Source organism: Pocillopora verrucosa, chromosome 13 (genome assembly GCF_036669915.1).
Source record: "Pocillopora verrucosa isolate sample1 chromosome 13, ASM3666991v2, whole genome shotgun sequence".
Lineage (NCBI taxonomy): Eukaryota > Metazoa > Cnidaria > Anthozoa > Scleractinia > Pocilloporidae > Pocillopora > Pocillopora verrucosa.
In genome coordinates this window covers 11,600,240-11,628,209 of record NC_089324.1, presented here as the reverse complement: position 1 = coordinate 11,628,209, position 27,970 = coordinate 11,600,240, and the positions used below count along the sequence as shown (strand labels likewise).

Here is a 27,970-nt window from a genome sequence, read left to right as displayed (position 1 = left end):
TTGCTCAGCTTTCCCCCTAAATTTTTCGATTTACGAAATTGGTACAACGGGAAATACTGACTAAAAGAATAGCAATCCATTATTTCCCGCTGTGTTCAGTATTGCACGAGACTAGATCTAAACTTTTCACAGGATAAAAATGATGCATGAAATTCATTTAAGTATACAGCTCCACTAATTCATTCGGACCTACAATTCATTTCATTTCTCTCCCTCTGTCAAAATATTATAAAAATAACGATAGCCTGTTTATAGCAGCCCCGTCGATGTTCCCATTTTTCAATCTAAGCTGTTATCATATTCCGTCAATGATTCAGGTTAACTGAGAACTTTCTCGCAAATGTTTGGTTAAAACAATTTTCCTGACTCATATAACCTAGCAACTCTTTCAATATGTATGCGAATACATGAATTACCCCATGGCACCCAGAACCATGCTGTTTTGAATCAGTTTGCTTCAAAAATTCTAGCAGTCTCTAATTAACAGCAGCTTTTCATAAAGTTTTAAGTCGCAATGGATTTAGTGAAGTGAAATCAGAATGGCTCTTGGCATATATCCCAGTTACTTGGTAAGTGCGAGATTTCCCTGGTAGTAACTTCAAGACACGTGATTTCAAACTTAGTCAGCGCTTCAAGAAATAAGAAGTTTCCTATAATAATTTCTCAGAGTTAACCAATATTTACTACAGCATCTTTCCTTTGTACTGCGGAAATTACTAAAGTGATCTAATTTTTTGTTTATCACTGAAAAAAAATAACTTAAAATTATAAAAGGCTCTGAATGAAGAATCTTTTGTGAAAATGGTAGAATCTTTCATATCGCAGAGCCTAAACCACCGAAGAGAGAGTTTTTTTTCCAGATTTTCAGTTTTTGAATTACGCACTTTCAGCTTTTCTGACGACATCTCTGTTTTCAAAACAAACGCCGAGATTATATTAAAAGGCTTGCATTATTAATTTTCCAAACAATAGCTTCGAATCTTAGCTCTCTAGGTTTAACTTTAGATTTTCTGTATATTTTCATTCGTGAGACGGAGTAACAGTTGATACAATTGGAACATCTCGTCCCAAATCCTCCTTTCAACTTTTTTGTCTCATAAATTAAAGGGAGATGCAGCTCAGAAAATTGTGAGATTCTTTACGCAGCCATTTTATTAATTAATAAGAGAACGTTATCATTTATAACACTAACTCACCAAGTATACGAAACCAAATCATCAAATTTTATTTTTGGGCATCTTGATAATCCTTTTAAACCGCATTTATATAGGCTGGAGTTTACAATCTGCGAGAAAACGTCGCTTTACCTAACGTTTTCTACTTCGACAAAACAAAACATTCTTAAAATAAATAAAATTTTGGAAAGTTCAATAAAATTGCATACTGAATATAGATAAGATAAATATGTCGCAAGTAGCATCCTTTTTTCCGCCTGATCAAAAAAAGCATTTTATGTCTTACAGCAGCCGATTCACATCATCAGCACTGTTGATAAAACCAGACTAACATTATATATAATTTTAAAAAAGAAAAAGCGACCGCTGAGTTTTTTTTATGGTAACACGAGGGGATGATGCTTAGTTTTTATTGTTTTAGACTTAAGATAAATTCTCCAACTGCAATTTTTTTGCTTGTCTTTTAATTTTGCCGAATAGAGTCTTATTTTCCTCAATCTTTTATATAGGCATTTCTTTATTTTTCCATTCTATTCAAAATGGTGGAAGCTTTGAATGAAAACCATGTAGGTAAGTCAGTAATTTCGTTTATTTCCTTAAGATGTATTTTATTAATGCCGTTTTAGTTTATTAAGACCACTTGTTTTCATTAAGTTTTATGTACTCCAATGTGCTACAGACCTCATAGATAGTAAAATAAACGATGTCACAGAATTACAGCATTTTCTTATATGAATCTCGACTAAAATCATGGCTGCATTTCGAACGTAGCATTTTGAACATAACTCATGAATACCGGGGGAAACTGCACTGTGCGAAAATGAAATTTGTGGCCACGGAATGAACAACTCCACGTCGTGTAGAAACAAAACAATTTACTTTAACTCATCAACGTTGAAGTGACGTAGGTTGAAACTGAAATAACAATCAATTACAAAAGTTACACAAAATATGATATAAAGAAACAACTAACAACTCGACGCAAAGAGGTCTATAAAACACTTACATTATTACGGACACAGAAGAGACCAATATTGATACTGCAAAAATACTAGGGCCAAAATGGAAAAAAGACAAGCGAAAACGGCGTTACATTGTCGAACTACGCTTAGCGCGAAAAACGAGAAGACAGTCATATTGCTGATATATATATATGGATAAATTATGCGAGGTAGCAATAGGGCGGTAATAAAAAATGACGAAATAATAAGTATAAACGTTGGTTAGTTACCGAGTGAAAAGACTTAAATAATAAACTTTGAATACTTGAGAAATCCAACATGAAAAAATGTCGCTTAGCACTTACCCTGATGATAAGGAGGGGAGGGGGGGGGGGGAAGCTGTGAGCCAGTAGTGGGAGTAGGGAAAGTGTGATAGTAAAAGGTGTTGCCCAGCAGAGAAAGCTTGCCATGCAGACCTGGTGTCACACATGGGTTGACTTTGCTGTTGGTTCTTATCCTGGCTCTGAATTTGCAAGTTTTTGTCCTCGATAATAAGAAAATTTATTCAAATACCTTGAGTCAGGAAACGAAGAACCCTTCTGATGCTCCCGTTGGTGAGCTGGCACTAAATTCTATTTACTGTATGCAGAGCCCACGAGACTCAAATTCTTGCTAAATTCCTATGTAGTGTTATTTCGTAAATGACTTTTTGGGTAACAACTTTCTTTCATTATCTTTGTCAGGGACAGATTGTCTCGACTTGTTACACCGGGGCTTCGACTCAACCGGGGTTTATTACATTGACCCTGACGGCAAAGGCGCTTTCCAAGTACTTTGCGACCAAGAAACAAACGGTGGTGGATGGATTGTTTTTCAAAAGCGCTTCAATGGAGTTGTTGATTTTGACAGAAATTGGGCTGAATACAGGGAGGGCTTTGGAAATTTTTCTGATGAATTCTGGCTTGGAAACGAAAAGTTACATCGTCTCACCAGCTCCATGAATCACCAGCTACTTGTGGAAATGGAAACATTTCCTGGAAAGAAGGCGCATGCGAGCTACAAAAACGTTTACAGTCGATTCCGAGAGTGAGAAATACAGACTTTTTGTAGATGGGTATTTCGGTACAACTGGTGGAACAGACTCACTCGGTCCAAGACACAACCACAAAATGTTCACCACCAAAGATAGTGACAATGACGAACACTCGGAAAATTGTGCTATACTTTGGCAAGGGGGATGGTGGTTTGACGATTGCTTTTCTGCATTTCTAAATGGCCCGTATGCTCCTATTGTGCTAGGTAAGAGTATATCATGGGACAAGTGGAGAACTGAACAGCTAAAACGAACAGCAATGAAAGCGCGTGTAAGAAGGGGTAAGTGAAAATACAATTGACGAATATAATTGAAAGAAATTTTATAAATTTGTCGAAGATACCCCCTTAAGGATTCGATCTTTGAACCTTAGAATGTGGCGGTTAGATACTCTACGAACTGACTACGGAGCACAATAGATCATTTGCGAGTTTTCTTGTGAAAATGAGTTATGTACGCATGGGAATTAAAAAACGTCTTCGTTTCAAAAGCCTTGTACTCACCCTCGTTGTCAAACAGAGGCCACGCATAGTACCTCGAAAATGGCCTGTTTGCTAAGCTCAGCCGAACAATTTGGTCATATATGAAAAACTTGCTGCTAATTTATCAGTATTTGGTATGTCTAAGAGTCTTACGTGTGTGTGGAGATAGCAACTTTTGAGTTCGATGACAAGAATTTTAAACATTTACCACGAACGTGAGCAAAAAAAATTTTCGTTTCCACGTGAGGACCCGAATCAAAGTCCTCTCGGGTTGTGTCCTTGTGTACCGGTACACAAAGGAACGAAACATTAACGAACTGCGTCACAACTCCATGTATGGATATAAAAACAATAGGTGGCCAGATGTGTGGCCTGCACAATTTGCATCGCTCAAATTGCATTTAAATTTGTACATGCAGCATTGCTGGTTTTCTAAAGAAGGCAAAACGGGTTTGGGGTTCTTAAATTTTCTCTGGAATTCCTATTTTTTAAGAAAAAGTGAATCACTAACGATTTCAAAATGGATGTAATAATTGAAAAGATAGCCTTTTTCTGGATATATTTATTTCAGAAATATGATATCATGATGCTAGCTGTATAACAGCTGAAACGCTGCGATCTTCAATCGATTGCCTGACTCTGAATAGTTAGAAAAATTATTAAACATTTGTCAATCATGGTTCGGATAGTAGAGTAGAATTAATTTCCTGATGCAGCACATTAATTTGTTGATGAAATCTGTATATTATTTCCATTTTATTTTAAGGCATGTCGTTACTGCAACGGTAAAACTTGCTTTTAACCCCAAACATAGCGACATAAAAGTATGTTTTTAACAAAGTTTAAATCTTTTCCTTACTCAGAGCGACCCGTGGATTATTATCTCAGTTTCTCTGGCTCTTACCCTCAAGATTTTGCATCAGTTCCGATTGTGTTGGAATTTGAAGAATTAACAGTTTCATGGTGGATCAGAGTTCCGCCATCTCAAAATTGGTCAGCAGTGTTTTCAATAGCACACTTCAACGAGAATAGAAAGGTGGCATTCTTATACCAGAAGGATCGACAGTGTAAATTCATTACAGACGGCAAAGAATTGTAAGAAAATCGGAATAAATTTGATAAACTATTAGTAAACCGATTAACACAATTTGCATAAAACTCTTGGATCAATATCAGTATCTAGGCGACTGCCCACCTACCGCTCCCCTAACCCAAAAACAGTCAATTGATAACAAGTTAGGGTTAATTTTGGGTTAGGGGAGGGGTAGGTGGGCAGTAGCCCAGATACTGATATCGATCCGATTACTTTTACTACCAACAGGCAACACTACACTTCTTAAAATCATACGAATTTAATTTTTAGAGATTAAATTCCACCTTTAATTTCTTTCTGAGACAGAATCCCAAGTTTTCAATTAGTGGGCAGATTGGTTTTTTTACTACACCACCACTATATTACTTACTTTGGGAAGAGAGAAGCAATGTTTTTACTTCTTGTTCATAGGGAAATTACCTCTAATCACGCGTTTGCTGATTCTAAATGGCATCTCGTGTTGTTAGTATGGAAAGTCGATTCGGGCCACTTCCGTCTATATGTAGATGACAAATTTGAATATAATAGGCAAACTTTTCCACATTCGTCACCGTTCTCTGGCGGTAATCTCATCCTTGGACAATCGCAAAGTAGTTTGGCTCCATACTGGAAGGCACAGCTATGAAAGGCGATATCATGCATTTCAACATGTGGGAACATATGCTTACTGGAGCAGAGGCGTTGGATTTATATTCAGATTGCGGCGTAAAATTAGGAAATCTTGTTCAATGGCCAGAGATAAACATGGCTTTTCGTGGTAATGTTACAAGGACTCCATTGGTCAGGTGTCTTCCTAAAGGTAAACAATTTTAGGTTAAAAAGGAATACGACGGGCACACCTTCTACTTCCGTTCGTTACATGTGGTGTCTCTTTCAGAGAGGCAAACGAGTAGAAGGCCTGCGAGTCCCTTAGCAGTTAGGTAGGTTACCAGATTACGTAGGAAGGTAGGCTGGTAAACAGACAGGGTGTGAATGGGGAGAGACGTGGGGACAGAGGTAGGCAGAGAAGGTACATGTGATATATTCGAAGAGAGACAAAACGCGAAAGTTGAAAGGTAAAAGATCAGAAATTAGGTAGATAAATGATGTTAGGAGGGGTAATACGTATGTAGGGTAATTTAGTATTATCAACTGAGTAGATAACGTAAATTGGGCACGGTAAAGAGTTTAAAAGCTGACATTTTGAGCGTTACCCCTCCACAGAGCGATTGACGCAGGGCTAACGTTCGAAACGTCAGCTTTTAAACTCTTTACGGTGGCCAATTTACGTTATCAACTCATTTACCAAATTATTAAATTACCCTGTTATACTCTCTCACCCGACGCAGCACCACAGTTTCTTTAGAAACGTACGCCGCCTAACCTTTTAATTCCCAGAAGTGATCAACATAAAACTTCTCCCTTCAATATCCATACATTATTCAGCAAACAGGTAATGAGAATGTTCGAACTTATCCGATAGAAACTGCTATCTTGATCTTACACTAAGTTCTCATAACTAATGGACAAGGAAACGTGTAGCAGCTAGAGGGGAGAATTAACAATCAGATCTTGGGAGTGTAAAGGGTTAATATGCATGTTGCCAAGTGATGAGTAGATAGGTATAAAAGGACTTTGGGAGGTGGGGTGAGGTAGGTACGCTGGATGTTTGCACTTTTAGTGAGAGGGGCTGGGTACGTATACAGCAAAGGGGAGGAGGGCCGGGATAGCTGATAGATAGGGAGAAAAAGATGTAGACAGCGAGAAAGGAGGGATGGGTGGGTAAGTAAGCAGGTAGGGGAGGGGGCTGGATGGAACAAATGGCTAACGAGTTATTTGTTCTTTAGGTTTGATAATTATTTTTTTGCTTAACTAAACCGGAGTTTATATTCCGGGTACGCGCCGACTTGATAAAAAATTTTATAATTTTAACATTTTTTTCATCTGTTCTTGTTGGCCCGGTTTTTTTTAGACATTTCAGTTATAAGTCCTTAGTTTTTATTTACATCAGCAGCAATTAGTTCATTTGCAACAGTGAACCTTGTATTAGGAAGATTAATATCAAAACATGTAGTTTCACCCAAAAATTTAGAGTGATCTGAAAAATTTTCACTTGAAATTTAGCTAATTATGACTGGCCACTCATGGGTGTTGACAGCATCAACAGACTGCGGGATCAGATCAAATCTAAGATTGCCTGGCCCAATGTAGCTGAGATGATAAGCACACATACCTTGGTGTCCTCACTCGAACAGGAGATGTAGGGGTGAGCTTGAACTCTTATTCTGGAGAGTGTTTGGGTACCTGTACAATTGTCCCAACGGTCTTTCTCTCAGTTTTTGGATGAATTACAACGGTAAGAGGAGAGGCTTTTTTTTCTGTGCGTTTAGTAAGACTTCTGATTTGTTTAATGACTGTTTATTCACGAACTGTTTGACTTCTTTAAAGCGAACGTTTCATGAAAACTTATCTACTACCTGTGAAGTACCAAAGCGAAGAAAACTATCGCAAGTTTGTGACGAAGATCATCAGTCGTTTGTTTTCCTTCTATATCCTGAGTTGTGAATCGAAACTCCTATCTGAGTTCACGAACTACATCTAACATTTACATTCACTCAGCAATACAACCCCTGATAAAATAAATGCGACCTTTTTCGAGGAAAACAGTGGTAAACCAAGCGCTGTGCTTTTAATTTTCTCATGAACATAACCTGCCTTGCCCTGCGGAGGGTCTAAGAACAAAGAAAGAGATAATTTTCATAATCAAAACTCTTGCAAAAAACACCAAGGGAAAAGACACGACACTACCTTTATTTTCTTGGAAGAGTTTTTGTTTTTACTGCGGAGGAAATTTTTAATTCGAAGTGGGTTCCTTTAAACGATATTTTTGTAATCAGTCCATATGGTTTTTACTTCGTATTCGATCACCATATTTTGTTTAGCTCTATATTAATTTGTCTCATCGATAAACAAGGCTGACTATGTCGTCACTTAAAATGGAAATTGACCGATTATGTTTGTTGTGTGTTATCCTGGTATTGTTGTATGTTTCATAAATGTGGCCCTGCCACACGCACTCCTCGCGCGACTTACAGCAGTTTTCGGGAATATCTAGTGACTTTCCTTATGTGTATATTATGTCTGTAACGTATATATTTCCAGGTTCAAGTGGAACGCGCCTCTGAAAGTAATTTTTTCAGTCATTTCCTTTCTCTTTCAATAGCGTTTTACGTTTTCCTACATTTTGGTGCTGAGAAACGAATATTACGATGCTTTGAGGACATGGCTTAAACCACTGATGACAGCAAACTGCCCGCTGTGGAGCCTTGCTATAGAGCTTGTCAAAGACGGTTTTGGGTCCACATACGGTTTCACGAAAAGTGCCCCAATCATGCAGTGACAGTGACTTTAGTTAAAGTTGGAAAGTACATTTTCGGTGGGTTTTTGCAGACCAGAGATGGGGCGGTATGTAAAAAGTTACCGTGTAACGGCTGGGAAATATGAGTGCATTGATTCACCGCACATAAGTATCACATTGACAATTTTTTACAACTTAAAGATTATGTAAATCCTGGTTTGAACTGCTACTGGGATTCAAGGGAAACTGATCCTCGTAGATGAGCTGTAGTTCCACAATTACAAAAAACAACTGTAAAAAAATTAATCTGTCGATGAGATTCGATATATTCCGTACCTCCGTCGAAGATAAAAGTCGGGCTCTTCTTTTTCTGCAACTCTCTTGCGGCTATCATGGCCCGTGTTCTTGACATTGCTCTAATTCAAAGTGTTTATCTTTGCAAAGAAGTTATTTTCAACCCCTGGTTTCTGTTCATCGGAAGTTTTCACTTCTGACACGTGTGTTCGGTATGTTTTGGTGGAGAGCATATACACGTCGAAAGGGTAGTCATGATCAAGTGCATGAGCAAAATTCGTACGTAACACACAGCAGCCCCTGGATCCTCTTGATTTTTTTCGATAACGAAACTGATCTACACCAAAGATAAAAGTATAGAAATCAGTGTCCTGTACAAGGAAATTAATCTCTAAGCTTCATTCTCTATTGATTCACTTCAAAGGGACCGTAGGATCTTCGCAGTACCTTTGGAGTAGACGTGCCTTTTTGTTCAGTCTTGTCAATCCTACAGGCTCACAACCTCTCAAGCTTGATGTTAAACCTGATAAGGCTGACAAAGCTCTACTACAGGATCCACAGGCAGGACCAGTATTTGGAGAGAATGACCTTTTCATTGGCAACAATTCAGACCAGTCAGCGGTATCGTTCAGTGATCTTGGGCATGCGTATGAGCTTCCCAGTATCTCTCATCAAGCCGGTACAATCAGCGCTAGACGGTTTTTTGCAGGAACCTACAGGTTTATCCCAGACGACATAGAGGTGTTTTCCTACAGTTGTAAGTTATGTCTGATCTTACCTATTTCTAAACAGTCCCAAATGAAGACTTTTTCTCTATGAAACGGTGTTATTTAACAAATGTGGCTTCTTCCTTTCTTCTTCGATTCACTCTGACAAAGGGCTGACGCTTGGAACGCCAGCTTTAGAATCTCTTTACGGTGATCAATTTACAACATGAACTCAGTTGATAAAACCAATTTATTTCCTCATAATGTTCTTTGCTTGAACGCAAAGAATTTGGGAATTTTCTAATTTGAACTGTCACCTTAGAAGAACGCAAAATACCAGAATGTTAAAAGAGAAGGAGAAGGAACAGGGAGTAAGGTCCAGAGGACTGAGAAAGAGGAATGGAGAACAGAGTATAGGATCAGGGTGCTCATATATTCGTTCCCCGTAAAAATTTAAAAATATAGCTGAGGATAATGTTTGCATCTAGTTAGTAATTATAACATTCGTGTGTAAGTATACTTAACGTCGAGCTAATAACATCATGTTTGTTACATCAGCGTACAATTTTGTTTTTCGGCGCTTCTCAAAGCTGATACCATGCCTAGTGATACAAAAGAGATGGATACCCTTTAAACAAGAGTATATCAACTTGCTTTAAAGTAATCATATAACTTTACAAATGCTTCTTTAATTTTTGATTTAAGATTCGTTCAAAAGAAAAGCTCAAAATCCTCTTGTTACCATAGCGACTAGAAGGGTGACCCAAGAAACAACTTGTTTTACCCTTAACACCTTGACATCAGTAATCTCCATACTGCCATCCATAAAATTTTTCTGTTACTGATACGGAGAATTTATTTAATAATCTAGCCTAAGGGTAAAATATTTAATATACAGCGTGCTCTTTTGTGTATAATTTTGAAATGGTTGAGTCAAAACCTCCATACAATCAATTCCCCTCTCTCTCTTTCTTTCTCTCCCTTTATTTATTTTTTTTATGTTGTTTATTCATTTTTTTAAACCTCAGTTAACGCTGAGGAGCTCACCAGTCCAGAATTTACGGCAACCAACTCCTACGAAGACCTTACTTACGCCCCATTTCGGGCTCGTCCATCGAGCCCTAACCCGTGGTGTGCCAAAGTCAATTCAAAGGAGCAATATCTACAAATTGACCTGGGGACGAAACAAAGTGTTAGAAAAATTGAGCTGATAAAACGCAACAACGATACCAAATATGTTAAGAAATATAGGATCGAGTACCGTGTCAATACTGGAGGCACTTTTCATAAATACGATGATAATAAGGTGAGAGTTATTAATAGTTACTGTGGACCTTCAGAGCCGAAATTTTGCCAATAATTTTTTTCTCATTCTCCATGTGAAACATTTATCCGATTCACGTCACTATTTGAGTGTCTGTGCGCCCTCTCCCCTAAACCAACTGATAACGAGTTAGGGTTAATATTGGATCAGGGGACCTGCGAGATATAGTAAATAAATAGCGTAAGGTGTTTTTATCGTATTTTTGGTAAGTTACTCCTTTGCTAGTCACTCTTTACTTAATAAAGGGACTCCAATTACTCCAACAAGCATATTTTGTAGTCGAAAGACGTTTCCTGTTTCGTGACGGTAAGGACACCTGCATCGGTGATTATGGAGAAAGAGTCCGTAAATAAATGATATTACTTCATTACAAAACAAGAAGAAGGATAAAAATTCTCTAGATATATTATGAGTAAATTCATAACCGCGTTTTGAGTTGTTTGAGATCGCCGATGGGTCGGTTTTGGCCGCTAATTTCGCCGTTGGTTTGTTCCACTTTTCTGCTCTTTCCCTGGGTAGCGCTTTCTTACTTTTTCACTATTCCGTTCTCAGGACCTTCTCTTGAACCTCATTTTGTCCAATACGATTTTCGATCTTACTTTGTTTAGAGTGCTTGAACATTCAAAGCACGTGTTTTCTTCGTCAAAGGCAGGTCCGTAGCCAGACTTCAGAAAAAGACGAGACAAGTTTCGAGCGCCGAAGGTGCAGGCCGCTAAGGGGTCTGTGGGCACGCCTCCCGAGAAAATTTTGAAATCTTAAGGCTCAGAAATGCTCTTTTAAGTATTTCCCGTGGCATTTTTCTTCAGAAAACACAATCTTAGGCCAAAATCAAGATGAGGCAATTGCCTCGTCTTGCCTCATGCTAGCTACGGCCCTGTGAGGCATAACGTCTCCCTAGCTGCACACATAGTAAATACTTCCACTACAAAGAAAGTTCGCTGAGGGAGAAAATTAGTTGGTGTATAATAAGAAGACATATAAGAGACTCACGTTCTTGTTTCATCAGAAGTTTGATGTGCAAAATCCTGCTTCAGTTAATGTAACATCTGCCAGATACATTCGACTATATCCTGAATCGTGGGAAAACAGTATATGTATGCGTGTTCGACTTTACAAAAAAGAAGGAGGCAATTACGAAGGTAGGTCTATTGATCTCTTAAATTCCTTGTGGTACTTGACTAACACGTCTTCTAATATTAACAACGGTTATCGGGAATAGACTTGAAAGGGTCAACTTCAGTAACCAAGATGAAATTTCTTAAATAAACAAATTTCCCTGATTCATTCATTTCTCTCAGATCTCGGTACCGATAATTCATCAGCTATCCCTGATAGTAGCTTCAAAGCAAAGTCTTGGCTTTGTTACAGCATACCAAGTCTGGGTATGGTCGCCAGTAACGAGCTATGCTATGCGGCTTGGTGTGGACAAGGTCCTTCAACATGGCTTGAAATCAATATTGGGAGCAAACAAATGCTCGTCAGGATGGCGACACGAGGACCTCAGCAAGGGAATCCAGTGTCATCTTTTTACGTAGAGTACAGCCACGATGCTGCAACATGGTTGAATTACACCGAGGGAGGAGTGAGACGGGTAAGTGGTATCTACTGGCGAAGAGGTGGAATAATTTTTGCATGAGAATTAAAGAGAGTACGGAACATTCGTTTACAAGAATCTTACAAGTTTACAAGCTCTTTAACTATGAGACAAAGAAAGGTAAGTATGATTCAGTAAGTTCAATGAGCACAAGGGAAAAGAAGGACAAAAGAGAAGTATGGAAGTCTCCTACAAAGCCATTTCTCAGATTGTCACACAAAGCTCCACTGAAACATTTAATTTGATGGATCAATGCAGTCATATTTTCATGTTATCAGTAGTGATAGACTTATACAACTTCTCAGCCAACCCTTGTGATGAAAGGGCCCTTCCTTGCAGCACTGCACCCATTGGGAAACACTCTTAATTCTAGCCCTACTTCTACTTGCTACTCTTAAACATGCCTTGCGAACCACCTGTTTATTCACGAAAATTAACACTTTCGTATAGGTTAGAAACAAATCTGTACTGTATATTCAGCGCCAATTAAATTTTTGCCATATTATTTTGTTATTTTTCCTTCAGATATTCTATGGAAACTGGGATACAACGTGGGTTTATCATCATTTTCTTCCTCACCTTGAGACTCAGTTTCTTAGAATTATGCCACAGGACTGTGGATCTTTCTGTTGTCTAAACGTAAAGTTATGGATTCCAAAAGGTAATTAAGGCTCTCAAAGGGGTGATGGCTTTTACAGCTAACGGTTAAAATTCTGGTCATGTTACGACTAACTTTAAATTTGGGTCCTCCATGAGTCAATTCTGGGTTAAAAAAAGAAACAAAACAAAGTATATCATATGTACAATACTAATTCAGTAACAGTATTACTATGTATGTATCAAGATAAGATGTATATGAATCGGTGTAAGATTTTGACACTCTCAAAATAACACATTGTAAATAGTTAAAGTTTTTACGGTTAACTTCTCCACGACTAACGGTCAAAATTCGTCAATATTTACTCCTATTAGCTAAATTTTTGGTTTAGTGATTTACAGTGTATCCATTGAGACCGTCAGGTGTAAGCAATCATTTAAAACTGTGAATTACACATTTAATTGAATCACTGACATGGAAGTATCAGTGACTCATTCAAATAGGTAATTCACAGTTTTTCTGCCTCGCGTTTAGTCATTGTTACTAAGGAAGTGATAAACGCGAAAGAAGTAAATTCAATACCAAAAGCTCAAAAGATGCTAATAAGTTTGGTGTAACACTTTTCCAAAGAAATATATGACGTTTTCGTCGTTTGAATTAGATAAAACTCTGGAGACTGGCTGCTCATCTCGATACAAGTAACCAAGAGAGTCGTAACAGAGCGGTTTCAACGACAAAATGAATTTACAAAAGAAAGCACCTGAGCCTTTATATTAAAACAACTGTTCACCAAAGGCTCAGAGAACAATGTTGAATAATCCCCTCGAATTCGTCCAATTCACCTCATCTTCGGAAAATAATATTTCAATAAGTAAGAACCAATCAAAATATGAGAATAATGTGGCTTACCATATAATTATCTATCCACCTGCTTGTCTGCATATTTATTTATAGATTTATTTATTTATCTGTTCATATCCATACTTGTGTTATTCCTTATTTACTTTTTTATTTCGATAATGAATTAAGAACTAGGAAGCTCCGGGTGAAATAAATGTAAATTTTTCAAATTCCTTTCCTGTGCAAAAACGTTACTACAATTACAAAGTGTGACGAAATGTTAATTGTGTGGAAAGGTTCTCAAGATTTTACTCAGTGTCTTTAAGCCTCAATATTAAAACGAGAACCTGTACACGGCCCTTTAAATACTTTACACGAGATAAAAATTGGTGGCCATTTTTGGATTTTTTAAAATTACATCCCAAGCTATGTAAGTTTATCGAAGTTTAACTCGTTGTTGCTGAAACTTGTGTGTGTTGTTTGCGTGTGTTCGCGAATCCGTGAGCCTCTGTAAATTGAGTTAAAAATTTGCAATATTTTCATCGCCCTTGATAAGCCTAAGTGCTTTTGTGGGGAAAACAATGACAACTTCGTTTAAAAAAATGCATTACATTTCAAAGAATGGTTGAACAGTGCAATTCATTTTGAGGGAAAAGAATAACAAAATTTGAAAACAGAATTTTTACTTACCCTTATTATACTAGTAATTCTAATATTAACAATAAAATATAGTAAATTTGTATGCCACGAATTCCTAAGCCATTTTATTTCTTTACAGATGTCACAAGCTACATCATAGCATCTTTCGGTGAAAGTACTCGCGGAGAGGGCTTCGCTGTATATCATAAATATATTTCCGCAACAGGAAACTCATCCTATCACATTCGGTTCGCAACTACACAAAAAATATGGTCCATGGAACTTCAACGCAACCCTGTTATCCCCTTCCGTTGGGTCCACGTCATGATCACTTGGAGCGAAACCTGGGGACTAAGGTATTACGAAAATGGACGACTCCTTCAAAAGACAATGAAGTTTGAAGTGAGCGGAGGTGGAGGCAATCCCCATAATAACGTCGCTATCGGCAAAGCTCCTCAAACTACAGTTGTGAGCTCACAACCTTTTCTTCAGCTCTCTGATTTAATCATACGGTATTCATATTTAACAAACGGAGCAGTCAAAGAAAGTGTCAATCTATCAGGTGTGTTAGTTTTACATTCCTAGTTTTCTTTTTTACCTCGTCAACATCATTTTCTGACCAAAATAAGAGTGGCCCTTTCGAATTGTGAAAGAGCATAGGGATTCTTTAGTATTAGAACTATCGAAGAATGTGTGAGTCTGGTATGACACGACGGCATTTTTAAACGTCAAAGAACCGGAAGAACCAGGTTACAGACAAGGAGTGGTTTACAAGCTCAGTTCGGCTTCCGACTGCCAAGCCTCCTACATCGGAGGGGGTGGCAGAAACTTCAACGCTTGACTGAATAAAAAGAAACAAGAACCAATGAATGTCAAAAATCGCACTGTTGAACATCATTGACTCTCAAATCTCTTTATTGGCTGGAGTTCCCATCGCCCGGGTAAGAATGGTCCTGTACAAGGACGGTTGTCGTCAGAAGCGACCGATGTTTCGAGAACCTGAGTGAAAGTCGTCATCAGATATAAATTTGTTTCTCGAGTGTTACAAGAATGGCTCGTGAAAAATCGTTAATCAATTTTCCGCGATAACATTGACTGTAAGACCCAAGTAGTGTAAGTCAAAATCTGTTGGGAATAAATCTTATACCCAATTCACACCAAAGCTTAAACATGTTTTATAGTTGTTTTGTTAAACACAGTTTTTTTTCGTAGAAACTACCTAACCTAATATTTTGTCACTTAAATTTAGCACATTGGAAATCCAAGTTGGCAAGTACTTGAATTATACGGAAAATTAAGTTTTTCAGGTCTCTGTCTATGGTTTTCATTCAGTAAAAACCAGTTTAACAAAACATGTTTTGCAGGTGTGAATAGGGTATTAGATCCGATTCTGATGATGACCTCGCTCTGGTTGTCGTAAAAGTAAGTAAATACCACCAGTAACTTTCATTTAAGGAATGCTCTCACTCAGACTACACGATCAGCTTCTGTTCTTGATCCAAACAATTTACAATATTATTCTCCTTTCTCATCTCAGACCTAAACACTATCTTATGGTATGAACAATCAGCGTTGGACTTCAACTGGCAGCAGTTACAAACAGACTGTACACCCAGTGAAAACACTGGACCTTGCCACGGAGGTACATATGTAGAACGGACCCTTACATAACCCAGGTCTTCGTCCAAGTAATCATTAAATAACCTTTGTTCGGCGCAATAGTATGCAACGTACGATGTTTATCCCTGAATACTATATGTTCCCTCGTAATGAGTCTTCTCTATAGACCAATTTTAACTAAAATTCTTGAAATAACTAAAATGGCTATGTACTCTCCTTTTCTTGCTTATTTAAGCCTTAACTCCTCTATTTCAAAGGAAAATGCTCAAAATTGTAACAATTGACATCTATACTTGCAGAGACGGCCGAAAAATTCATGTTCGTCGAATCTTCGTTCCCGCGACAGAAAGGCGACGTGGGTCGCCTTGTCACACGCCCAACAATACCTACAAGAAATTGCTTTACCTTTTGGTACCACATGGATGGAAGTACTATAGGAAGGCTAAACTTGTACCTGAAAAGTCACGAAAGTGAGGCCGAAGTACTCATATGGAGACTTACTGGTTCTCATGGCAACGCATGGAAGAGAGGACAGATTCCCATTCTTCAGAGATACTTGTATCAGGTACAAATCAGCCGTGATTTAACACTTTCAAACTGAAAATAAAGGATTTTAGCGAGTTCGGTGACGAACTTTTTCGTTCTTAAGGGTGCCATGATATCGTTGTGGTTGTTACCGTTGTTAGTTTTGTTAACTTCATTCGCTGATTTTTTCACCTATTATAACCTTTTATCTGTTCTCTTCAGATTGTAATCGAAGGAATTGTTGGTGGTTACCTTGGAGATATTGCAGTCAGCGATCCAGTGCTAAGTGTGAATGATAGTTGTTCCTATACGCCGGAAGAGGCTCGACCTCTGGAGAACGGTATCTTTATAACAAGTTTATTCTGATCCTTTCCCCTTAATTCCAAAAGGAATTATAACACTGACCATTCACACAGAATGATAAAGTGCTCAGAAATATACAGTAAGCACACAAGCCTCCTGTGCTGGTTGCAGAACCCAATAAATGATTGATTATGGGAAATAGCGTGATGACGAGGGAAGATTTCAGTGAAAAAAAGGATATATATGCCCTGGAACTGGAAGCGCGGGCTATATTCCAGTTCATGAATAGATAATGATTTCTCAAAGATTGTAGAAGCTGGGGTAAACGCGATTAACATTTGAGTCCACTAAACCTGAAATAATTCTCTGAGGTAAAAAACGGCACCCATGTCGAAACTTAACTTGAATAAATGTTGCGAATAATGCTTTTAGCTAGGTCACATGGTCTTGATTCCAGTGAAGATGTGATTAAAAACTGAAATTGGCTGGTGCTGATATCTAATGACGAGTGAAATCATGGCCCTTACCCCCTTCCTTTCGTCAATTATGTGCTTTTTTTTATCTGTTATCATGCAGTTTCAGGATGTCGATCTGCTCTAGGCATCGAGGGTGGTGCAATATCTGACCAGCAAATCACCGCCTCCTCCGCTGCCTCCTCTGCGTATGCCTATCGAGGCAGACTTAACTCCCAAAACACAGATAGCCAATCAGGTGCTTGGTCAGCTTCTGTTACAGATGAAAACCAGTGGCTACAAATTGACCTGGGAGGTTCTTACTACACCATGGTAACTCGTGTGGCAACTCAGGGAAGGAATGGCTTAGCCGAGTGGGCGACGAAATACAAATTACAACACAGTTACAACGGAGTAGAATTCAAAAATTACAAGGAGAAGGGTAAATTTACAGATAAGGTAAGACATGTCAATTTTTCAGAGAGTGAATCTAACATGCCTGCAAAAGAGACGCCCATCTACTAACCACACCCCCCCTCCTCCTACCACCATCATTACCAAATAGCTAGTCAATGATTGAGAGGAAGGGGGGAAGGGGAAGGAAAAAAGCCTTTACTAACCCTTACAGCCTCAGATCTAGATTGCTTGGAGATGACTAAACATGTTTCGCTACTAAAAAAATTGTTTTTTCAAATTTTATTTGCCGATGTTTACCAGTTCCATTTGGAATTACTAAAATTCAATATATAGTTTATTTACAAGATGACATCCTTCTTTTAATAAAGGAATTTCCTGGCAACACGGACTCTGACACTATTGTGTCACATGACCTAACTCCACCAATTGTGTCGCGTTACGTTCGGTTCCTTATATTAACATGGTCTGGCGGGATAGCTATGAGAGTGGAACTGTACGGATGTCAAAAAGGTAATTAGAAAGATGTCGTTGTTGTTATAGAGGAGGAGGAGGATCCAATGGAGATCAATTCGGTCTAGAAACATATGAGTGATGAGCAAATTTAGATGACCGTAAGCGGGAGTCCAAAAGCTAAGCTAAAGTATGATAACATACAAAATAAGATGGAACAAAGACGTTACAAAGTTCTATAAACGAGAAACCCAATGATTAAACGTAATATGAATTAAGCAGTTATTTCATGACTGCACGTTGGATATGAGATAGTAAAAAGCTGACGAGACGCGTGCCGCCAAGTTGACCACACCCAATCTCCTATCCAACAAGCACGAAACGAAATAATTGTTTTATTAAATTTTACACTTTTCGCCAATGCTGTGGAACTTACGAAATTTGTTTTGACTCTTAATTTTTTGTTTTTCAAATTTAAGCGACTGTAGGAAATTACATTGCCTAATGTTTGTTTTATAATCGCTTCTATATGAGGTGATACGGTATATGATCTGATAACCAGAGTTGAGTTAACTAACAGAACATTAGAAATGCTATATAACGAGTTCAAAATTTATATTGAAAAAAGCCATCAGGGATGACTTTTCCACGAGAATTTAAACACAGTAGTTTATACACAACGCATTCAAACGGAATGTATTGTCTAATTACACACGCTTGATATGCAAACTGACCTGTTACAATGTTCAGTTACAGACATAGGGCGCGCACTGTTCTATTGGAGCTCAAATCGGGTTTCTGATGACCAGTTACTTTCGAAATTGTCCAACATATTTCTGTTTGTTCTTTCTTTTAAGGTATATCCAACTTCTTATTTCAAAATATAAGGAATAGTGTTACAGATTGTGGGAAGATTTGGACCGTTGGGTGTGGGATTCAGGATGGGCAATGGGGGTACGCGATTCAGTTTGTGAGATTTTATGTTTGGAATGCGGGAATCAGGTTTTAAAATGATGCAAGCGGGATGTAGGATGTGGGATGAGGATTCTGGGTAAGGGATGCAGAGCGCAGTTAATGTCAATAGCTTACTAAAAGGAGCAGAAGTTATCTTTAAGTCATTCCTTTCGAAATACAGAGTGCAAGTTAGCTCTTGGTATGGAAAGTGGTGCAATTTCCGACATGCAGATTAGAGGTTCCTCTGAACATGACGGGAATCATGCAGCCGTTCAGGCCAGACTGAACTACAACGTTCCTGGCAAAACTGGAGGTTGGTCGGCTCGCACAAATGACAAAAACCAATGGCTGCAGGTCGATCTCTTAAGTCATTTCACAAAAGTTACTCGCGTAGCAACACAAGGACGCAGAGATTTCGATCAGTGGGTGACAAAATATAATCTAAAGTACAGCAAAAACGGATTAAACTTTCTCTATTATCGTGAATCAAGGAAAAGAAACGATAAGGTGAAGGACATTTCTCTTTCTTCTTCTTCTTCCTTTATTTTTCTTGCCTCTTCGTATGTAGGGAATACTTATGGAGGATCTTTAGGATGTGTAGACAATTACAATGCCAGGCCATAGCACAAGGAGTTACCTATTCTACATTTTGCGAGAAGTGATCCTTAACGTCCCCTGCCAACCAGAACAGAGAAAGTGCAGGAGACTGGGCTTACGGTTCATCGTCCTTATCCGAGAAGAAGAGAATGTCTCACAATTTGCAGATGTCGTAGCAAAAGTAGCACATTCTTCCCAGTTATTTTAAGACACTGAGTGTTGTTACGGTCTGGCGCTTGAATTGTCGACCTCCTACACGGCATTCCAGTGCTCTTCAACATATCGGAACATGAGCTAACCTCCTTGCTTTCTTTATTTAAATGAGCCGTAGAGTAACTACCCAGGAGTTGTTATAATGCGATAAAAATTATGCTGGTTGTCAGTACCTCAATTGCGACAATGTAATAATTGCATCAGATAATCAGAGCAAAGCGATGTATGACAAGGATTCATACATCGCTTTGTATGAGAACCCACTGAAATCAAAGTTTCGCAATTCAAAGTCTTTAAAGTTTCGCAATCTTTCAACCCCTCTCAATAAGACGATTGTTAAAATACGATTATAGAATGAGGTCGGTAATGAAATGTAAACTCCAAGCAAACTGTCACTATCTTACATGTAACAGTTCATCTGAGGTTTCATTGGTCAAAGCTCATAATGAAGAAATACTGCCAAGCAAACAGATAAATTTGAGCCTATCTAAAAGTCTTTGAATTACCTATTAGTGCAGAACAAAAGAACAACTTCATTTCCTAAGCCCAACATAGATCTCCACAGTGACTCCCTTATCGTTTATCCTTTATCTGGGTGCAGGTATTCGCCGGAAACACAGACAGAATTACTGTTGTTTCACATGACCTTAACCCACCGATTACAGCACGTTTCTACCGCTTTCTTCCACTACATTGGTTTGCTCACATATCGATGAGAGTGGAGCTATATGGATGTCATGGTAACTAAAAAAGTTTTTTTTATACAATCTCTTGATCATTAGACAGATCTTGATTGCTTCTAAACTTACAAAGTAACGTTAAAGGTCAAATGCGTAAACTGCCTTTCACAAACTGATCAAAAACAGCTTTTTAAATGTCTTCTCAAAGTTATAAGGTATGTTTCGTAGTTGACTTTGGCTCTAGAGCTAATCTTACATTTACGTCAAATCCCTTTTAGTCCAAGAATGTCTCTCTGCTCTTGGCATGGAAAGTGCTGAAATTTCTGAAAAACAAATCAGTGCTTCGTCAGAATACAGCAGCCAATTAGTCGCCAGTCAAAGCAGACTGAATATTCAACCAAGTGCAGGAAAGTTGGGATCTTGGACAGCTGCCACAAACAATGTCCATCAGTGGCTTCAGGTTGACCTTGGAGTTTACAGTATAGTTACGCGCGTCGCAACGCAAGGCAGACATGATGCCCAACAATGGGTGACGAAGTACAAACTGATGTATGGTCATCATCCATCAACCCTTCATTCCTTCAAGAGATCATATGACAATAATGACGAGGTCTGAATATCTTACCCATGAAAGTTTTATTCTTTTTTGAATGCGTGGTTGTTTGTTTGTGACAAATGATCAAAACAAAATGACGCCTGCACTCGAGCCTACCAGCTAATCTAGGTGAACTTTACTCGAGTTTCCATAGCATGAAGCGACTAGGAGCATTGGTACTGCCCTGGATGAAATACCAGTCCACCATCCATTTTTCGACTTCTAGTTTGCTCTGTGTCCTTGCCTATAAGTGGTTTTTTTTTATCATTGTCTTTTTGGGAATTTTTTCTTTCAGGAATTTATTGGAAACATAAACAAAGATACCGTTGTATTACATGACCTTAGCCCACCCATCACGGCCCGTTATGTCCGTTTCCTTCCATTGGAATGGATTAGTCATATATCAATGAGGGTAGAACTGTATGGATGTCATGGTAAGTAACATGAATAATATAAATTTGTCATAATCTGTGATGTAATACACCTCTGAGTTGAGTCACTAAATATCAAACAGATAAATGCCAGTGCGATTTTTGAAGTTGTGCTAGTGGTGGCTTTAAGGGTTCTTGAAAAATTCCATTGAAGCAGCACCTGTAATTCGACTTTTAAAGTAATTTAAAACATTGATAGAAAAATAGTTATGGAAAACATCCATGTTGTAAATTCAATTTTAAATCTTCAAATGAGATATAATGATCATGAAATCTTACCTTACAACTAAGCAAAGTTACTTTCTTCTTTAGATACTGTCTGTGAGCCGCCCTGTTTAGAAGGGCAATTCTGTGATGAGGTTTTAGGACGATGTGTTTGTGACCCAACACTCAGAGGCGAAGAATGGTGCAAGACAAGACAAAGTAACTTTCCGCCACTATTATTCTTGAGACAGATTCGTTAGTTGTTGTACTTCTTAAGACACTTGAGACACCCGGGTTTTTTCAAGTTTCTCATTTACAGAAAGTGCACATCATCATCATCCATTACTCCAATTGTTACCTCTTTTGATGTCCTTATCTCTTCTAAGTTCTTCAATTTAAGACTCGAAACGGTTGGTTTCTTTTAAAAACCAATTCCAAGATTGGTTTTCCCTACAAAATTTTTTTTCATTTTTCTCCAGCTCAAAGATAGCTGAAATGAAATCCCAAATTATTACTTAACAAGTTTAGATAATTTCGACATACCATGTGGTCACAGCAACTCCACAGCGCCTTTAATTAGTTTGAGGGAAGTATATCAAGATTTAACTTTGAGCAATGTTCAAGAAAAAAAGATTATTGTAGGAACAGAGCCTTCTAAAATTGTCCAAAAGTTAAGGGGGCTCTGAAGGACATACACTAAGACTGTGATAGAGCAAATCATCGTCACGTTACTTCTTTGAATCCACCATTCTCGTCTTACTTTTACGCTTAAACCACCCATTTCCCTGTTTTTGCCAATACATGTTCCGAAATTAAGACAAGACTTCGTAGAGAAAGACTCGAAATTTTGTTTCTTACGAGGGTGAGCCAACGAAGAATCTAAACTGAATCATGGATCATCCAAAAACCAAGAGTACTAATGGTGATCCAGGTCATATGTTAGTCTCATAAGTGCCTAAACTCAATTTCGAAAGTCCTTTGCATACGAAGCCGTTACACCCCCTCCCCCCCTCCCCCTCCTCCTCAACCATAACCTTTTACCAAGCTGTGAATGCTCGATGTTTACTTAGGATTTTCGCCTTTGCCGATTGACAAACTGCTCGAATCAGCTGCTTTTTACTGGACCATGGATAATCACAGGAACATTCACAACGAAATGGGATCTGACTACGGTATTGCCTCAACTGAAGCTACCACAATTAAAGGAATTAGGGGTAAAGCTGTGAAGGTTTACCGGGGGAGCAACACCTTTACACTGAATGAAGGTCTCCCACCAAACGAGTGTTTGTTTAATACATCTCAGTGCACAAATGGCTTCACACTTATGCTATGGGTTTGGTATAGACACAACGATTTAGGACAAGTTTTCCTTGATTCCAGCGGAGGTACCCATACAGGTCACAAAATGTTTCAAGCAAATACTAATTCACCTCAAGTGGCTTTCCAGATTGCTAGTCTGAAAAAAAATTGCAAAGTAATCTTTCCGACGCCAAAAGAAATATGGACACACTATACGTTAAGTTACACATCCCCCGACGATTTAGGAAATATAAAGATTTTCCAGAATGGAAAAGAAGTTGAAGACTTTGTTTTCAAAGGATGTAGTAATGGTAGCTTTAGTGTTAGCGATGTGACCCGGATGTCCATCGGAGATCCTCAAGGTCAGCTTCCGGAAGCAGCATTCGATGAAATAATCATTTGGTACAGAAGCTTGACCAGTGCAGATATTGCCACAGCATATGATTACTACAGAGGTAAAATTTCTATGGTAATATACTCCTTTTATCTCATTATCAAGTGTGATTAACCAAGAAGCTGATATCAAATTGGTTCGTTCACCAAATGATTCTTGTTTTTTTTGTTTTTTTTGTTTTTTTTTGTAATCTTACTTTTAGTTCGTTGCTAGGCATGGAGATCCTTTTCGGCCTACTTACCTCTTAACTCAAAATCATGATGTACAATACTCTCTTTTCTGGGATCCAAATGAATCTAGAGAATCTTGCACCTTATTATAACGCGTTTGCCATTGTAATTAGGGACCTTAAGCAAACCATGACGGTAACGGCAACGAGGACATGGAAAAACAAAAGATCTAGTCGGAAGAACAATAGCTCAGCACGTGCGATTTAAAACTTTGTACATTTCTTAGCCGTCCTATGCAAAACAACAACGTGAAATCACCACAATTTGCGTCGTCTGCGAACCGAAACCGCGACGGCAAATTATTTTAATTTCCATTTGGAACTCAACGCTTCTTTTATACGTTATGCCGAAGTTAAGCTGTGGCGCCGTATGAGACGGTAAACACATGCAGCCATTTTTGAAATTCTAATTAAAGGCAGAAATTCATTTTTTAATCGAAGTCTTCCTTGGCGTTGCCGTCCTGACTACTTAAGGTCCCTATTATGTACTGGACGGAAGGGAATTTAAAAAAGGGAATCTATTCCAAAATTACGATAGTCAACCACTGAGCACTTACCTCTAAAAAGTACCGTGAAAAAGAACCAATAACCCACTCCACTAGAGAGTGGCTCGCTCCGATTATTCACCTTGCGTGCTTTGCTGAAGAGTTCAATAGACTTAAACACGAATATGGAAGCGATCCTCGCAGTTATGAACACTACTTAAATAGTAGCGAAAATAAAGCCTGAAAAAAATTAAGGCCTTTATGGGATTTGAATTCATGACCTCTGCACCAGTATCCCAGAGGTCATGGGTTCATGAATTTTTTCAGGTCTTATCTTCACTACTACTTAAGTAGTGTTCATAACTGCGAGGATCGCTTCCACATTCGTTTCTTCACCGTTCCGCAGTTCACATACATGATTTTCATATACTTACAGTCATTTAGACTTACACATGTTTTGCAGTATAACCAAACGGTAGGATTTCGCGCTACCCATGTGAGCACAGACATGCAGCAATAAGGGCTCATACTCATAAACAGAGAATAATACATGGGCGCGCGTAGATATGAAATTTCTCTTCGAATGTTTAATTCGATAGCTTGCGAGTGAGCGCAGCGAACGAGTATCGAGTCGAACACGAGAAGAGAAATTCCATATCTATAAGCTACCATGTATTATTTTGTTTATCATACTAACACAATAGTTCTTTACTGACATGAAAAGCCGACTTCATTAATGAATGAAAATAAATGAATCGACAATCCCCAAATAACAATCGTAGGGTGCGTTGGCGCTAACTTTTAAGATGGAAAAATGCGTTGAATCATCATTACAAAAACAACAATAAACGGTTGAGAATATATGAAATGGTCGTAATTTTCAATTCACAAAATTCTCATTTATTGACTTTGTCCTTACAGACAGAAGAAGTCTTTCAGGTAAACGACCAAAATCGGCCAGTGGCAAATCTTCCAGTTGTCGATTTTCATTCTCAGCCGCGAGAAATACCAACACCAAAACCACTGAATGCGTAACTTTCGGCTTTTCTTTTTGTATATAAATTTTTCCCCCTTTAGGAAAGTTTTAATCTCACTGTCTGCAAGCAATACGAATTTTTCACTGTTGTAACCGCCACAATCAGAGAAAGTTCCGACAAACTACCTTGTATTGAGAATCGTGAAGGTTTTGCCGTTCATCAATCAACCTGACCGAGTGGCGCCAAAGGCAAGTGACGTGTCAGCAGCTGATTGGCTATATCAACACACGTAAAAAAATACGATATTTTTATCACGTGTGTTGTTACGGCTTTTTTCAGGGCAGGAAAGACTTGTATAATACCGCAGTTTATGTGATAAAAAACTTTTCCACATTTCACGCTTTTGTGCAAAACATTCTCTTCAAAATTTGGGTCATCAGAATTCCAAAAACTTAACAACGCATTGCAACTCACAGTCTTCAAAATCAATAGCATCTCAAAGGATATTACGAAGTACTACGAGCACTATTTCTGATAAGTATGGGGCTTTGCTGTGCGCGCAAAAAACATAAAAACTGTCCTTATAACTAGTTTTGAAATAATCATATCATCTTTTTCAGGAGATGTTAACTTGTTGCTATTCACCAATCTCCATTTCACGGGTCTTTCTTGGAAAGCAAACCCATCAGATCACGAATCAGAGACTTATAGAAACTGGACGAAAACACTGACTGATCACGTAAGAATTCACTCGTAAGATAAACAACCATTTAACCCCTAAGAGTGACTAGCATCTAATTTCTAAGAGATGAGCTTTCTTCTTTTGTCTCACGATAGAGTCACTTATGATGTAGATCGCGACGTTTCGACTGCAACACTGCTAGTCTTCATCAGGAAGATGTCTGCTAGTCTTCATCGTCGTCTGATGAAGACTTGCAGTATTGCTGTCGAAACGTCGCGATCTACAATATAAGTGACTCTATCGTGAGACAAAAGAAGAAATTTCATCTCCTATCTTACACCACGATGAACAATAAGCAAATATTTCATTATATCTAATTTCTAGTTACATCATCACCCCTGAATCAAACATTAAGGTCACAAGAATAAAGGAAATTATCTCCAGCTAAAAAATCTCCTGATTGTTAAACAAATTCTCCTCGTCAGCGCCTTAGGAGATGTATAGAGAACAGTATGGAGAATATGCATACTGATGTTGGAGTGTAAAGGGTTAAGCTAAGGTGGAAAAATACTGGATCAGTATCAGTATCTGGGCAACTGCCCACCTACCCCTCCCCTAACTCAACAACAGTCAATTGACAACAAGTTAAGGTTAATGTTGGGTTAGGGGAGGGGTAGGTGGGCAGTTGCCCAGCTACTGATATTGATCCAAAATACTTACCTAAAACAACAACAATGGTCGGCTGATTTTTCATTCTGAATTTTCGGTTTTTCTTCGTAATGGGAAGCACTCATTTTTTAGAAAACAAAAATTTAAGAACGTCTGCACTGACTTGACAAATCAAGTGCCTGAAAAAGGATTAGCCATTCAACATAATCTCGTACCGGCAGCAACAAAATTCATCAGTTACAATGTCAAATGTAAAGTACTGTAATACTCTTTATGAAGAATGGAACAACATTTTTCCCCAGAAATGTTCGCTTTTGTTCTAATTGCCGCTTGGAGGGTGGGGGAGGGAAAAGGAATATGATGCGAAATAATGGCTCTTAGGACGTTCGACTACAAAGAGCACCTCCTAATTACATATTTGTTCGAAGAGGGGCGCAAATTAAGTTGAAGAAATAAACTTTTCAATGATTTCAGGTAAGATCGCTGTATAATAACAAGCCAGGCTACGGCAGTGTTACTGTCTACAAATACTGGTAAGTTGAATCATTCAGACAAGTTTTGAACCGAGAGTATATCGATGCAATTTTACTCATCAAGCACGGAGTTAACTTTTTGATTGAGATGTACTTTGCGGTTACGATAAATTTCTACAGCAATCATAATGCCCGCATTTTTATCTTGGTTTAAGACAAGTTAAATCTCTACGGGTGTTGCAGTTATATAATTGAAATCAGACTGAGATCTAAATTCCTCGTTGCCAAAATCATTCGATAAGTGTTCCTATTTCCCACGTTCCCTTTCCTTTCTAATCCACGAAGGACCTTAGCAAAAAACTGCTAGTGAGACCATAAAAATGTCCGTCCATCGTTAAGGAAAGATGCTAGCAGTCAAACGTTACAAAAACAAAAAAACAAAAAAAGCGCTTTGAAAATAAACCAAAACAAACCGAACCAAGATGATTTCGCACATCTGGATAAAAAACTGGAAAAAAAAGAAAGATTTGTCAAGATGTGTGTTAGAGTTTGTTCAAAATTTATTTAGCTATGAATTGTGTTTTACCAACTGAGGAATTTTGAGTTATATACTTGCTGGATGGAAGTTTCTTACTTACATCTTAACAGGGATGCATCAGGAGTAGCAGGTTGCGAGTTTTCCATACATTTTACCGACAGAGGATACAGTGCAGTAGAACCTTTTATAAACTGGCTCTCAACAACTCCTTACCAGATTAACAAGCTTGAGGCCAATGACAGTAAGTCTTGGGTTTTTATTAATTCAAAAACTCACCGATAAAAATTTAGACGTGCGCCAGAAAACTGGATCGAGTACATCAAATCAAGTCCTAATGGTAAACTATAGGCAAACAAAGCTTCCTGTCGTAGATCCACATTTCTCTTTTGGCTTTTTCTTTTCCTAACTTACATTCCCTAAAAAAACTTTTCCTAGTTGTATCGCAAGGCACCATAAAGATAAAAAGGGTTTTTCATTTTTGTTGACCCGCATGAGTTATCATAATTTTTTTATTGGTAACAAGTCGTCACTACCGTTTGATTATTGTGAACATTCGTTGCCAAAGTCCAAAATACGGCTAAATGTCACTATGATAACAACCGTACCAAAATGTAACGCCACCTGGCCACGTTAGAACATCGCGCCTCTACGAAGTATTTATTAGTT

At 38.3% G+C, this 27,970-nt stretch overlaps 2 protein-coding genes across 2 annotated transcripts; both read left to right on the top strand.

Annotated features, from left to right (window-relative positions):
* The first annotated feature begins 1,714 nt into the window (after nucleotides 1–1,714).
* LOC136277608 (veficolin-1-like) lies at nucleotides 1,715–3,206 on the top strand. The gene is made up of 2 exons (XM_066159983.1): nucleotides 1,715–1,745; nucleotides 2,860–3,206. The coding sequence occupies exons 1-2, from the start codon at nucleotides 1,715–1,717 to the stop codon at nucleotides 3,204–3,206; spliced, it is 378 nt and encodes a 125-aa protein (XP_066016080.1).
* Nucleotides 3,207–3,285: 79 nt separating this feature from the next.
* LOC136277607 (neuropilin-1-like) lies at nucleotides 3,286–16,628 on the top strand. The gene is made up of 10 exons (XM_066159981.1): nucleotides 3,286–3,415; nucleotides 8,840–9,172; nucleotides 10,151–10,428; nucleotides 11,453–11,585; nucleotides 11,745–12,037; nucleotides 12,566–12,701; nucleotides 14,257–14,679; nucleotides 15,655–15,759; nucleotides 16,037–16,302; nucleotides 16,485–16,628. Exons 1-10 carry the CDS (start codon nucleotides 3,286–3,288, stop codon nucleotides 16,626–16,628), a joined length of 2,241 nt encoding a protein of 746 aa, XP_066016078.1.
* Nucleotides 16,629–27,970: the final 11,342 nt, after the last annotated feature.

Bases quoted from the DNA above. Each gene is read 5' to 3' on its own strand.
- LOC136277608 (XM_066159983.1), top strand. From the start codon at position 1,715: ATGGTGGAAGCTTTGAATGAAAACCATGTAG. The intron at 1,746-2,859 runs GTAAGTCAGTAA...TATCTTTGTCAG, and splicing joins TTTGAATGAAAACCATGTAG to GGACAGATTGTCTCGACTTG.
- LOC136277607 (XM_066159981.1), top strand. From the start codon at position 3,286: ATGTTCACCACCAAAGATAGTGACAATGACGAACACTCGGAAAATTGT. The intron at 11,586-11,744 runs GTAGGTCTATTG...CATTTCTCTCAG, and splicing joins AGAAGGAGGCAATTACGAAG to ATCTCGGTACCGATAATTCA. The intron at 15,760-16,036 runs GTACATATGTAG...CTATACTTGCAG, and splicing joins CACTGGACCTTGCCACGGAG to AGACGGCCGAAAAATTCATG.